Source organism: Bos mutus, chromosome 17 (assembly GCF_027580195.1).
Source record: "Bos mutus isolate GX-2022 chromosome 17, NWIPB_WYAK_1.1, whole genome shotgun sequence".
Taxonomy (NCBI): Eukaryota; Metazoa; Chordata; class Mammalia; order Artiodactyla; family Bovidae; genus Bos; species Bos mutus.
The window spans coordinates 2,347,428-2,359,313 of record NC_091633.1 but is presented as its reverse complement, the minus strand read 5'-3'; the positions used below and the strand labels follow the sequence as shown (position 1 = coordinate 2,359,313).

Genomic DNA, 11,886 nt, shown 5'->3' with positions numbered 1-11,886 from the left:
CCCAGGGCGGGGACCCCGTGAGTGAATGTGCGTGGGGCTGTCCCCGAAGACCGGACCCCACCCCGCCCGGCCAGCGCGGACCCAAGCGCAGGGTGTGGTCCACAGAAGCCCAACCGCCAGGCTGGGCGGGCGCGAGTCTGTCCGCCCGCCCCTCGGGCACGCGGCCTCCTGGCTCTCCCAAGCACTAAGTGTATTTGCTTTTGGGTCCCTCCTCAAGCCAGACGTCTATCCTGAACTCCGAGTCGCCTTTCCGGCTGGGGCCGTGACAGTGCGCGGCCTGCGAGGCCTCCGTTACCGCGGCCCGCGGCCCGCGGCCCCGCTCCGCAGTCCCCACCCCGGGTCTCCCCTCTCGCACCTCCACCTCTGCGGCGGTAAAATGCAGCACTCGCACGGCGCCTGCGCGACTCTGGGGCGGGGCGGTGGCCGCAGCTATTTATAGAAGGTGACGTCACCTTGAAATAGACCGTTAGGGCCGGGCCGCCCTTCCCCCCCTCCCACTCGCGCCGCTCCGCGCCGCCCGGCCCGGCAGCTCCCACTGCGCAGGCGTCCTCCTGTCCTCCCATCCCCCCGCGCGGCCGCCTGTCCTCCCTCGGCGGCGTCCGCGGCGCGAGCCACAGAGCGCCGGGCGAGCCAGCGAGAGAGCGAGAGGCGCTGCTTGCTGCCTGCAGCCTCGGCCGGCCGGCAAGCCAGTGCGCGTGCGCGGCGGCGGCCTCCGCGGCGACCGGAGAGGACGCGCGGGCGAGCGAGCGGAGCGGGAAGCGAGGCCGGGCTCAGCGACATGGGGGACCGCGAGCAGCTGCTGCAGCGGGCGCGGCTGGCCGAGCAGGCGGAGCGCTACGACGACATGGCCTCCGCCATGAAGGCGGTGAGCGCGCCGGGAGCCCGGGCGGTCGGCCGGGGGCCCGGCGTAGGGGAGGGGTGGGCGGCCCGGCGGCAGCCCCTTCGGGCCGAGGGCGAGCCCGCCGCCCGGCTGGGCGCGGCCGCCAGCCCGCAGCCCTCGCTTCCCGCGCCCGCCGCGCGTCCCGCCATTTCTTGCGGCCGGGCGGGGTGGGGTCTCCAGGGAGGGGGCGCAGCGGGGACCCCGCGGGCGGATGGGGGGCGCGGCATCCCAGCTTGGAGCCCCGAATGGGGGAGGGTGCCCGGGGGAACGTGGGGGACCCGCATTCCTCCTCCGGTCCGTTCCGCCAGGCTGGGGCACCCCCTCTCGCTTTCCTCCATGCACCCCAACTTGTAATAAAGAATCACCTAGTGAGTGGCGCCCTGTCTCCACTGGTTTCCGCTGCCACGACCCGAAGTCGGTGTAATCCCGATGCGCTTTCGTTCTGCTCGCCGGAACCACTCTAGTTCCATCCTCCCACGCCCGGGGTCAGCTTTGTGTGCTGAGACCCCTACCCTGCAGTCAGGCGAAGGCGTGGGGCCCCCTCCCATGTCGGATGCCCGTCTGCCTGGAACCCCAAACGGGTTGCGACTCCTGGGCGAGCCGAACCCATGTGCCTTTGCCCGCTCGAGATCCTCGGAGACCCGCCTGCAGCTCCGTTTCCGGGGAAGGAATCGTGGCCGGCCACACCCTGGCCAGTGCCTTGGATTAGACACCACCTGCGTGTCTGAGACCTAGAGTTCCAGCGACCCCCTCACTGCTCTGTCTCCTCGTAGTATTTCATGTCTTCTCTAAATGAACATTACTTCTCTCTGCGTCAAGGTCACAGGGCTAGAGCCACAGTGGGCAACCTGCCCTGTTCACCCAGCGCACAACCTCCTGAGACGGGGGCGGATCCTCTGGGGCCCCACCCTAGACCTGCAGACTCAGATACTCGGGGGGTGGGACTCAGAGCTGCCCTTGACCCATCCCTCAAGGCAAGTGCCAGTGGGTTTAAGGTCAAGAATGACTGTCCTGGGTTATTTAGCTCCTTTGCCCTTTTTTCCTGGCTTGGGAGAAGATTTGGTACTGAAAAATCCTCAAATACAGTGGCTCTCTAAAATTTCAGAGTCATGTGAAAAGCTCCTTTTAAGGCTTTTGTTGTTAATACAAACTGTTGTTGGGGTCCAAATTTAGGATTATCCAGGTAAGGAGGGTATTTGAAGCATTATCTTTTCCATATCCTCCACATCATACCTTGAACCAGGTGTCTGGAAACTACCATCACCACCGCCCATTTGTTGACTCATTGGTTATCTCCAGTTGAGCCCAAGCAGGGTGTTATGGGCTAGATAAAAGGAGCTTTTCATCCACGCCAGGGACGATGTAGGTTTGGAACCTGAAGTCTATGTAATTCTGAGGGTCTCATAAGAAAAAAGAAGATTTAATAATTTAGCAGATTTTACAGAAATAAGATTGACTATGAGTGCATTTCTTCTCAAGGAGTCCTGAGCTTAATCTTTGGGATAAAGCCACTTCTGTCCACTCAGCAAGCCACACTAAAGTGCGCCTCTTCTCCCTAGTCACTGAGTGGCACTGAGGTTGTGCAGGTTGAGGCTGCTCTCTGGACATTTTAGTGAGGCCCTCCCCTGTCCTGCCAGTGGGACCTGAAGACTGCAGTGTTGGAAGCCTTTTGGGGACTAAAAAAGGAGCTGGAAACAAAGTGATTGAGATTATGGGAAAATGACTAGAAGGCAGTTGTGGAGCTGTGGGAAACAGGAAATTTGAAATGAGAAGTAAGGAGAGAGTGCAGAGATGTAACAGGAAAGGAATAGAGTTTGCAGAGAAAAAATAATTGGTTTTCTGCTCTTTGTAAGCAGGCTTGAAAAATGCTTTCCTGTAGCCTCCTACTTGTGTCCACAGATTTTCTATGAGACGTTAAGGTAGGATTTTGCAAACGTGTATTGGAAACATAACATCGGTATCAGAAATAATTGGTGGGTTGGATAGGCTCCTGAAAATTGAATCCAAGCTCTAGTCATCTCAGAATTATGAAACCAGTCCCTCAAGGTAACTCCTGCTAAAACGAGAACTTTTTTGGTCAATATGCCTGTTTCTTCTATTAAAGAAAAATTTTTTCTTATCTAAATTAATGGATATATTTATTGGAAAGGACTCAGCAAGGTCAGTGGAAAACTTTCTCACATTTTACCTAAGTTGATGTTTGAACGTTAAATTTTTAATGTTATTTAGAAGGCTTAGTCCCTATTTCACTAATATCCTAGGCCTGAAATACAGGTTTTGGGAGGATTTGGGATTCTGTTAACTCTCTGGGTTTATGGGGGTTCTCTTCAGGGCAGGTAAGTAGACTGCTGTAAGGCACCTGAGTGAGGGAATGCTCTGATGCAGCCACTCTGTGACCTTGAAGCGCACATCTCTTGTCTCCTGGTCCTCTGAAGGGCAAAACTAGTTATGTTGGTGTTCCTGTCAAATGAGTTTTTAGCTTTCATTTTTCTAACTTGTTTTCTGTTTCCTTTATCATCTAAATGATACCTAATAATATTGCCTGCCTGTAGTGACTGATGTTCCTTATGCTACCAGCGTCACCTGGAGGAGGATGTCGGTAAGGCCTAAAAAAAATCACGCATGTTGAAAACAAAGGTGTTTGTTCACATCAGTTGAGAGCTGCAGTTCCCTGTCTCATCCCCTAATTTGAAGAGGCAAGAAATGTTTTTGAAGTTAAGTAAAGGTGTATCTTCCAGCTCATCTCACACCTAGCTGCTTACATAGAGTGAAACAGTGGAAAGAAAAGTTGTGAAAGATTCGGGAACACAAATCCTTTTCAGACCAGGCTTGGAATGATCTTATACAGTTCATCACCTCATAAAATGAGCCTAGTTTCTCATGAAAACTATAAGATAAACCCATAATGTGGGATAAAAATATTAATGCATAAAACTAAGTGATCTAAGGAAAGAGTAATTGATCAGATAGATTTCTAGTGAATACTCATGGATAGACATCATTCAGTCATGTCACTACCCTTAGTCATACTGAAACGGAGGTGGCAATCATGAAGTTATAAAATGTCAAAATTATTTGGCATGGCGTGGTGTGTTCTAATATTGTTGCACAGTCATTGACAAAGGACGTAGAGAAATACACCTGAAGGACTTGAAGGCTATCTGTAGAAATCTTAAGTGCAGGCAACAAAGCTGCAGCTTTTGAGGCCCAGCCCAGTGCCGTAGCTGTAAGATCTCAGGAAGTAGGGAGTGAGGAAGTGCTCTGTGAAAGGTTAGAGCCCGCTGAGTGTCCTAGGCTGGGACTTAACCCATGTTGCAGATATGGAAACAGGATGATTTTGAGGTGGACCAGAACTGTGATCAGTGTGGCATCATACAGCCACATTGGTACTACTATTTGAAATGTGCGTGAACCATCAAGCTGTGTTGCCCATGTAAGTATCACTTTGTCTTAATGGCTGAGGAAGAAAGAGGGCTCTGCATTAGTCCTGCAATATTCTCAGTTAAAAGACATTCACTTGGTGAGCAGTTTACATAGCTTTGCTGCATTGACATGAGCTGTCCCCATCTGGATTTGGGGTTGCTAAATTATCCCCAAAAGAGCTCCCGCTGTCAAAAACCCCACCTTTCCTTTAAAGAAAACAAAAATATATTTTCTCGTCCTTGTCTGGAACTTAACACTAGTGATAAGACTTCAGTGTCACACTTTACAGAGATAATGACGGGGGGGTGATACCCCAAGTGTGTGTTCCATGTTACAGTTCATCAGGTTTATTAAATTTACCGTTTCACCTACTAGGCACTCAGTAAAGGGTAGCTTTGATTCCATGTGTACGTTCTCATTTACTCTTGAGAACAACTCTGGATGGATCCTGTTACTAACTCCATTTTACAAACGAGATTTGAAGAGAGAAATTTCCTCAAGGTCGAGCTGTAAAGTGAAGATTTCGGCTCTCAAGTTGAGAGCTCTCCCTTTAACCCAGTGATGATGCCCCATGAGGCTGAGGGATCAGGTTTCTGTCTCGTATACTTTCTGGTCCTTTAGCCATTGTCATCATTGGTCACTTAAGTTCCGAGCCAGTCACATAAGTGGGCTTACTGAACAAATAATTCCCTCTATTAGGTAGAAGTCATTTATGTCAAGTTTAATTAAAAACAGAATCTGCCTCTTATGGGTCTTAGCTACAGCAGGGGAACATAACTGGATTATGCTTGGTCTCTTAAAGACCAGTTTTTTTTTTTTTTTTAAGCTTAGGAAGCAAAGTATTAATTGAATTCCTGCTCTGACTTGAGAAGTGCAAGACTATGTTAAATTATAGTTTTAAGAGATTGTTTCTCCATATTGTGTTTAGTATATTTTACAATCCTAGAGACCCCCTAAGTTTCAGTGTTTAGGTTGGTCAGATTCTCCCAAGTGTCCAGGTTGAAGCCAGTCAAAACTGCCCCTCCTGCTCCTCACCCTGCAGTGGTGTCCCCTCCTTAGTGGTGGGTTTTGGCACTTCTGTGGTTGGAATCCGCACAGCTTCTGAAGATTTCAGACCTGGTGCCTCAGGGCAGTAGTGTGCAGTAACCCTGTTCGGATGGGGTTGTATTTAATGCCGGTCACGGCCCATGAAAATGTCTACTTAAAGCCCAGAGCAAGACAACAGTGGTTTCTTAATGATACAAGGGTAGCTATTTTGACCGATAGTGAGCTTAGAGGGAATAGTCACTAGCTGAACTCACCTGCTGTGAGCTCAAAGCCGGGTCCCTTCCCGGCCTTGGAGGACCTGCAGCTTCTGCCTGGTGAGGACAGAAGGTGGTCTTTCCAGGTCAGGGCAAATGGAGACCAATGATGGGTGCCTTGCCAGTGGGGCACCAGGCAGAATCCTCACTTTGGGGGGCATTAACTTGGGAAAGAATCAGCCTAAAAAAAACCTTTCATTCTTCAAGGTCACTTTTCTTTTTTAAAAATCTATATAGGGTTCTGCCAAAGAGGCTTAAAGACTATCATGTAGTTATGTTTATGTAATTGTTCTTGAGGGTTTTTTTTTTTTTTCTGTTGTAAACTTCTATATCAAAAGCAAGCTTGTTGGTAGCATGCGGGTGTGGGTGGCTGTAATGAGTGGTAGGAGTGTATGTGGCCATGAAGGATGAGAAGGCTTCTTGGGGAGGAGGAGTATCTAAACCTCAGCTTGAGCCATGTGGTCTGGCAGCTCAAGGGTGATTTTTTTTTTTCACTTGTTTGTTCAGTGTTACTTTTGAGGTTGGATGTTTCCCAGATTGAGAACTTTTAAGTTTTCCCAAATAGTTCAGGCGCTATTTTTGGCAGCAGGTCTATTTTTACTCACAAACACATAGCTTATTGCCCTTTGAGTTAGTGGGAGGAGGCCCTTGGGGATTGTTGAATAAGCCAATGGTGTCACAAGAAGATAAATGAACTCGTAACTAGCCAGGTCATTGGATGCTTTCAGAAATGCCATGTGGTCCAGAGCAGAGAAGCGTGAAGGGAGCTGGTGCAGCCAGAGGCTCCCTGGTGAGGACAGACATGAGCAGAATGACTGGCAGGGAGGCCAGTCATCAGAGGAGGTGGGAGGAGAGCCTTCCCAAATGGGAAAGCTTCAACAGTCTTAAGGTTTTCAGGAAGCATCTAAGTAGGATTACCTGGGGTGGGGAGTGGGGCAGGAGAACCAGATGGCAGAGGGGCAGTGAGCAGAGGTGGGGGAGGCCCTCAAAGCTGGCGTGGCATGTGGGGACTTAGTGTCGGGGGAGGGGGGGGTGCTGCTCTGGGCACAGCTGGCATGTGATGGACATGAGAGTGTTGGAGCCAACATCAGAGGAGAAAGAAGGCTGAGAATCCTTGTCTAGGTCTCTCCTGTCTCGAGAATTCGTGTCTACTCTTTCTGTTCCTAATTAGCTGTTTGGAAACTTGTGATCCTAGAGATGCAGGAAGTCATCTCTGCCGAATCCACAGGTGGCTGTCCCGCTAGGCTCCTCTGATGGTTGCTTGGGACAAGCAGTTCCTACTTTCCTGCCCTGCATCGCATTGCCCTCAGGATCTACCCCTCTTAGTGGGTGACCAGACTTGTGTTTAAGTATCCTGGCTCCTGTATTTTGGAAGTTGAAGTGTTGAGAATTCGCACTAGCAAACATTAGCGAAGGTTATTTGCAGTAAGTATCAACAGCCAAGACTGGCTATAAATCTTGATTTACAACAGGCCATCGGATTTCACCTCAGTCTATAATTTTCCAATCTGGGGAAAAGTCCCAATTTTCTTTAGTTATCTGATCAAGTAATAAAGCTAGCTTCCTCTCAAAAGTTTGCTTTTGTTAGCCAAGTTGTAATCCAGGAGTATTAAAAAACACTATATTTAAACATATGCAGTTGTTTCCTAGTTAGGCCCTGGCTGGGGTTCTGAGAACAATGCTTGTTTAGCTGTTAGTCACACTCAGCTGATGCCGATAGTGATTCATTCAGACTGGCAGGCGACCAGGTGATCGTTACATAAACACTGACACTCCTAGGCCCTAGTGTTTCTTGTGAAGGTGTCATTACAAATATTGCCCAGTAGCCTTTTTTGGCGGTTTATTCTGGATGGAGAAGGGATCAGACCTGTGGATTCCTGGGACCCACAGATGCACCCCCATGGTACAGCACCAGCCTCAGGCCTTCACCGCACCTGTTACTGTTCAGGAGAAACAGTCCTAGGGTTTTAGAGCTGAAGAAATCCTTGGAGGTTGTTTGGGCTGGCTTCACTGATTTGACTTTTGATGCCCAGAAAAGTTGTATTCTGTTGAAGGTCACACAACTAGCTCAGGCTATGCTCCAGATGTCTTAGGATTTTTCTGAGTAATGATACTGCCTCTTATACAAACACTGTGTGATATATAAATGTTTCAGGTATGCACTCAATTTTAATGATATACTCTGGGGACGTATCTTGAGGTGTCTTTGCAATAGCCCAACAAAAGCAGTTTTATTGGTCACAGGATGAAGTATATTATATAGTGACTCCTTATGGATGTCACTTGCACTTTAATATCAAGTGGCCTTAGTTGGGATTTGCTTACTGGAAGATCTGAGGAGCTTTCCAAATTCTGTTCTTGCCTCACATTTTGTTTTATGCAATATTGTCCTAGAAAAGTGTCATTCTAAAGGATTCAGGCATTCTGAGATTTGTCATAGTATTTGAGATAGAATTTTGATTTATATGGGTTGCTTCCATAAAAGGCCAAATTATCAGGAAAATATAAAATCTTTTTATACTTACAGTAAAGCAATATGAGTATGTGAGTGTCTAAAGGCAGTCTTTGGAGAACACCAGTGGGGTTCCAGGTCTTGAGGGACCTGGGAATGTGGATGAGTAGAGAATAGGGGATTACTTCAGACCTGTGTGGACACCACTCCTATCTGTGTGATGGTACCGAGGAGCCCAGCTTGTGGGCAAGCCTCCTGGGGAATGTCGGGCGGCTTGCAGCTGAAGATGCTGTGGAGAATGAAGTGTGGTTGGGTTGATGGACTGGGCAGAAAAGACCGTCCCCGGCTAAGGTCTTGTAGCAGAAGAGGAAGAGTCCTGGGGATAGGGAAATGGGGAAAGTTAGAAGAGGGAGGGTGTTTATATTTTGTCTGGGATTTATTGAGGAGGGAAGTGGTGATAGACAATTGCTTGTTTCACTTTTTAAGAACTTGGCACAAGGCCTGAATTATGAATCTCTCAAAGTTCTTACTGCTAATATATTTGAGTTGGTATCTGCCTCTTCTGTTAGACTGTAGTCTCCCTTGAGACTATAGGGTCCTTGTCCAGTTGGTTTTTCTTGTGTGGCTTCTCTAATTCTGTTTCATTTTGGATACTTTTTGTCCATAGTGTGCGGCATGTAGCATCTTAGTTCCCTGACCAAGGGATCGAACCCGTGCCCCCTGCACTGGGAGCATGGAATCTTAACAATGGGATCACCAGGGAAGTACCACATAATCCTGTTTTTCAGGAGGCTTGTTGACGGGGTTGAAGGGAAGATCTCTCTCCCAGGTTTTCGAATTTGGGTCTCAGTGTTTATCTTTTGGGGATGTTGCAGGTGACTGAGCTCAATGAACCTCTCTCCAACGAAGACCGAAACCTCCTCTCCGTGGCCTACAAGAACGTGGTTGGTGCCCGGCGGTCTTCCTGGAGGGTCATCAGCAGCATCGAGCAGAAGACCATGGCTGATGGGAATGAGAAGAAGCTGGAGAAGGTGAAGGCCTACCGGGAGAAGATTGAGAAGGAGCTGGAGACGGTGTGCAACGACGTGCTGGCGCTGCTGGACAAGTTCCTCATCAAGAACTGCAATGACTTCCAGTACGAGAGCAAGGTCTTCTACCTGAAGATGAAGGGCGACTACTACCGCTACCTGGCCGAGGTGGCTTCTGGCGAGAAGAAGAACAGTGTGGTGGAGGCCTCAGAGGCGGCCTACAAGGAAGCCTTCGAGATTAGCAAGGAGCACATGCAGCCCACACACCCCATCCGGCTGGGCCTGGCCCTCAACTTCTCCGTGTTCTACTACGAGATCCAGAATGCGCCTGAGCAGGCCTGCCTCCTAGCCAAACAAGCCTTCGACGACGCCATAGCCGAGCTGGACACACTAAACGAGGATTCCTATAAGGACTCCACGCTCATCATGCAGCTGCTGCGAGACAACCTCACCCTCTGGACGAGCGACCAGCAGGACGAGGAAGCCGGAGAAGGCAACTGAGCGCCTTGGCCCGCCCCGCCCCCGCCCCATCACCACCAGTCCCCTCTCGCCACACTCACTAAGTATCCAGTGCTCAACCTATCTGTACGGCAGCACAGCTACTCAGACCTGCTGTCCGCCCCCGGGAAGCAGTTCCAGATAAATTAATTCATGGGCATCGCTGGACTGACGGTTGCTTTGAGCCCACAGGAGCTCCTTTTTGGATCGTGCAGACAGGTGCGTTCTGAAGGAGGCATTGTCGTTTGCTTGCCTGTCTAGGTGAATTGCAGGCGAAAGCCTCAGAAAGTTAGAGAGGAGAATTAGCCACACAGGCTACAGTTGGTATTTAAATGGTCCACTTCAAACCAGCTGCTAGTGTTTTGTTAAAGCAGTACATCTGTGCATGCAAAAGTGAATTCACCCCTCCCTCTTCTTTCTTAGCTAATGGAAAACCATTAAGGGAAGCTGGGACGAGAGACCACTTGCTCCTTTCCATCAGCTTAATAATTAACTTTAACGTGAGGTTTCAGTAGCACCTTGTTCGCCTCTTTAAATTATGACGTGCACAAACCTTCTTTTCAATGCAATGCATCTAAAGTTTTGATACCTGTAACTTTTTTTTTTTGGTTGCAATTGTTTAAGAATCATGGATTTATTTTTTGTAACTCTTTGGCTATCGTCCTTGTGTATCCTGACAGCGCCATGTGTGTCAGCCCATGTCAATCAAGATGGGTGATTATGAAATGCCAGACTCCTAAATTAAATGTTTTGGAATTCAGTGGGTAAATAAAAATGCTGCTTTGGGGATATTACCTCTATGTGTATGGTCTTCATTTCTCTCACTCTTGAAGAGCTGTTGCAGCTCCCTGCTCTGAACCCTGATTCGATCTCTCCAAGCTCCAAAGCATTTCTGGAATAGGGAGTCTGTGCCCCCTGATTCCATCACAGGTTTTGCGGCATACACATAAGACTCATGAATTTTAAGTAGTTTTCTCTGAACCCAGCTAATGTGGCCTCTCTGGTCCCCTTTTCCTGTTGCTGGTTCCTTTAAACGGAAGACCCTAGTGCATCTTCTGAGGCACAGCCCCTCTGGAAGGTGGGTCTGTGTGCTGACTTCAGGGATGTAGCTCCAGCCACCCCACAGAACGTCGGTTGCTTTTTAACACACAAAGTAGGTGCGTGTTCACCATTTTTCTTAGTATTTTTTCTGCACTGTGTGGAATAAAATGTTAACTAGGGACACAGCTCGGACACCCAATACAATCTTTAGCAATCATTATTAAGAAAGCTCTGAGTATTCTTTAAAATAGGGTAACAGAACTCCCTCTGAGTTTTAAGAACAAGAAAGGCCTGGCCCCTAGTGTACTCCCCGCCCCCCGCCCCCGCCGCCCCCCGCCCAATCTGCCTCCTCCCCAGGCCGCTCCTGAAGCCCTGTGTCACCAACTAGACCCTTGAACTCCAGCCCCTTATGCTTTCTGGCACTGCCAGCCTGGTACTCGGGACTGGATATGCTTGTCGAGCGGGTTGGTTCAGTCACACGAAGGCCCTAAGCACCTTAGGGCCTTCTCGACTGAAGCTTAACGCTAGGCTGGTGAAGGTGGCCATGCCCAGTCTCTGTCCTTGGTCCTACGTTGTGGAGCACAGAACTCGTCAGCACAGACACTTAACCTGTTTTCTCATCCTGATAGACCCACATGATAATGAGTTGTCCTCAGGAAGCTATTTCAGGTTGACCTAATTGCTAGCAAAAACCATTACTGAGTTTTGCTTCAATTAGTAGGTCAGGTATTTTAAAGCTACAAGCTTTATGTGGCTAAGGCACTTGGCTTTGATGAAAATACTTCAAATTTTCTAATTTGAAGTTTCTAATGTAAGTTCTTACATTAGGAATGCCCCTCACAAAAGGGGATTTAGAAAAAGCATTCACATTTTCACTTCACAGCCATCTTATGAAAAATTGTGTTCCCTTACAGGGGGAGGAAATAGGTGCAGAGCTGGCGGACCTCTGGAATCATAGGACAGCCTCTGCCCATGACCTAAGGCTGTCTTCATCCACAGTCTCTGATTCAGAGTCCTAACTGCCCTCTGGTGGGCCCCAGGCAGCTGACAACCTTCTAGGTTCAGGTCCCTCATCTAATTTGAAATAAAAGTTTTAATTCAACTCTTAAGTACCATGTGCAAGGCATCCTCTTGGGTCTGGGAACATGGTGTGGGGAAGTATGGACACATAATTCCAGTCAACCCCAAAAGTAATAAACAGGGTTCTTTGAGAGGACCTGAAATTACACATGATGTAAAGCTGAAAGCATCTCTGTTGCGTGG

The 11,886-nt window shown here is 48.9% G+C and overlaps 1 protein-coding gene across 1 annotated transcript; it reads left to right on the top strand.

Moving 5' to 3' along the window:
- Positions 1 to 624: 624 nt before the first annotated feature.
- YWHAH (tyrosine 3-monooxygenase/tryptophan 5-monooxygenase activation protein eta) lies at positions 625 to 10,376 on the top strand. Its single transcript, XM_070385810.1, has 2 exons — positions 625 to 865; positions 8,932 to 10,376. Exons 1-2 carry the CDS (start codon positions 779 to 781, stop codon positions 9,583 to 9,585), a joined length of 741 nt encoding a protein of 246 aa, XP_070241911.1. The 5' UTR covers positions 625 to 778; the 3' UTR covers positions 9,586 to 10,376.
- Positions 10,377 to 11,886: the final 1,510 nt, after the last annotated feature.

Coding starts and splice junctions, on each gene's coding strand:
- YWHAH (XM_070385810.1), top strand. CDS start 779: ATGGGGGACCGCGAGCAGCTGCTGCAGCGGGCGCGGCTGGCCGAGCAG. Junction 866..8,931: donor TGGCCTCCGCCATGAAGGCG/GTGAGCGCGCCG, acceptor GGGATGTTGCAG/GTGACTGAGCTCAATGAACC.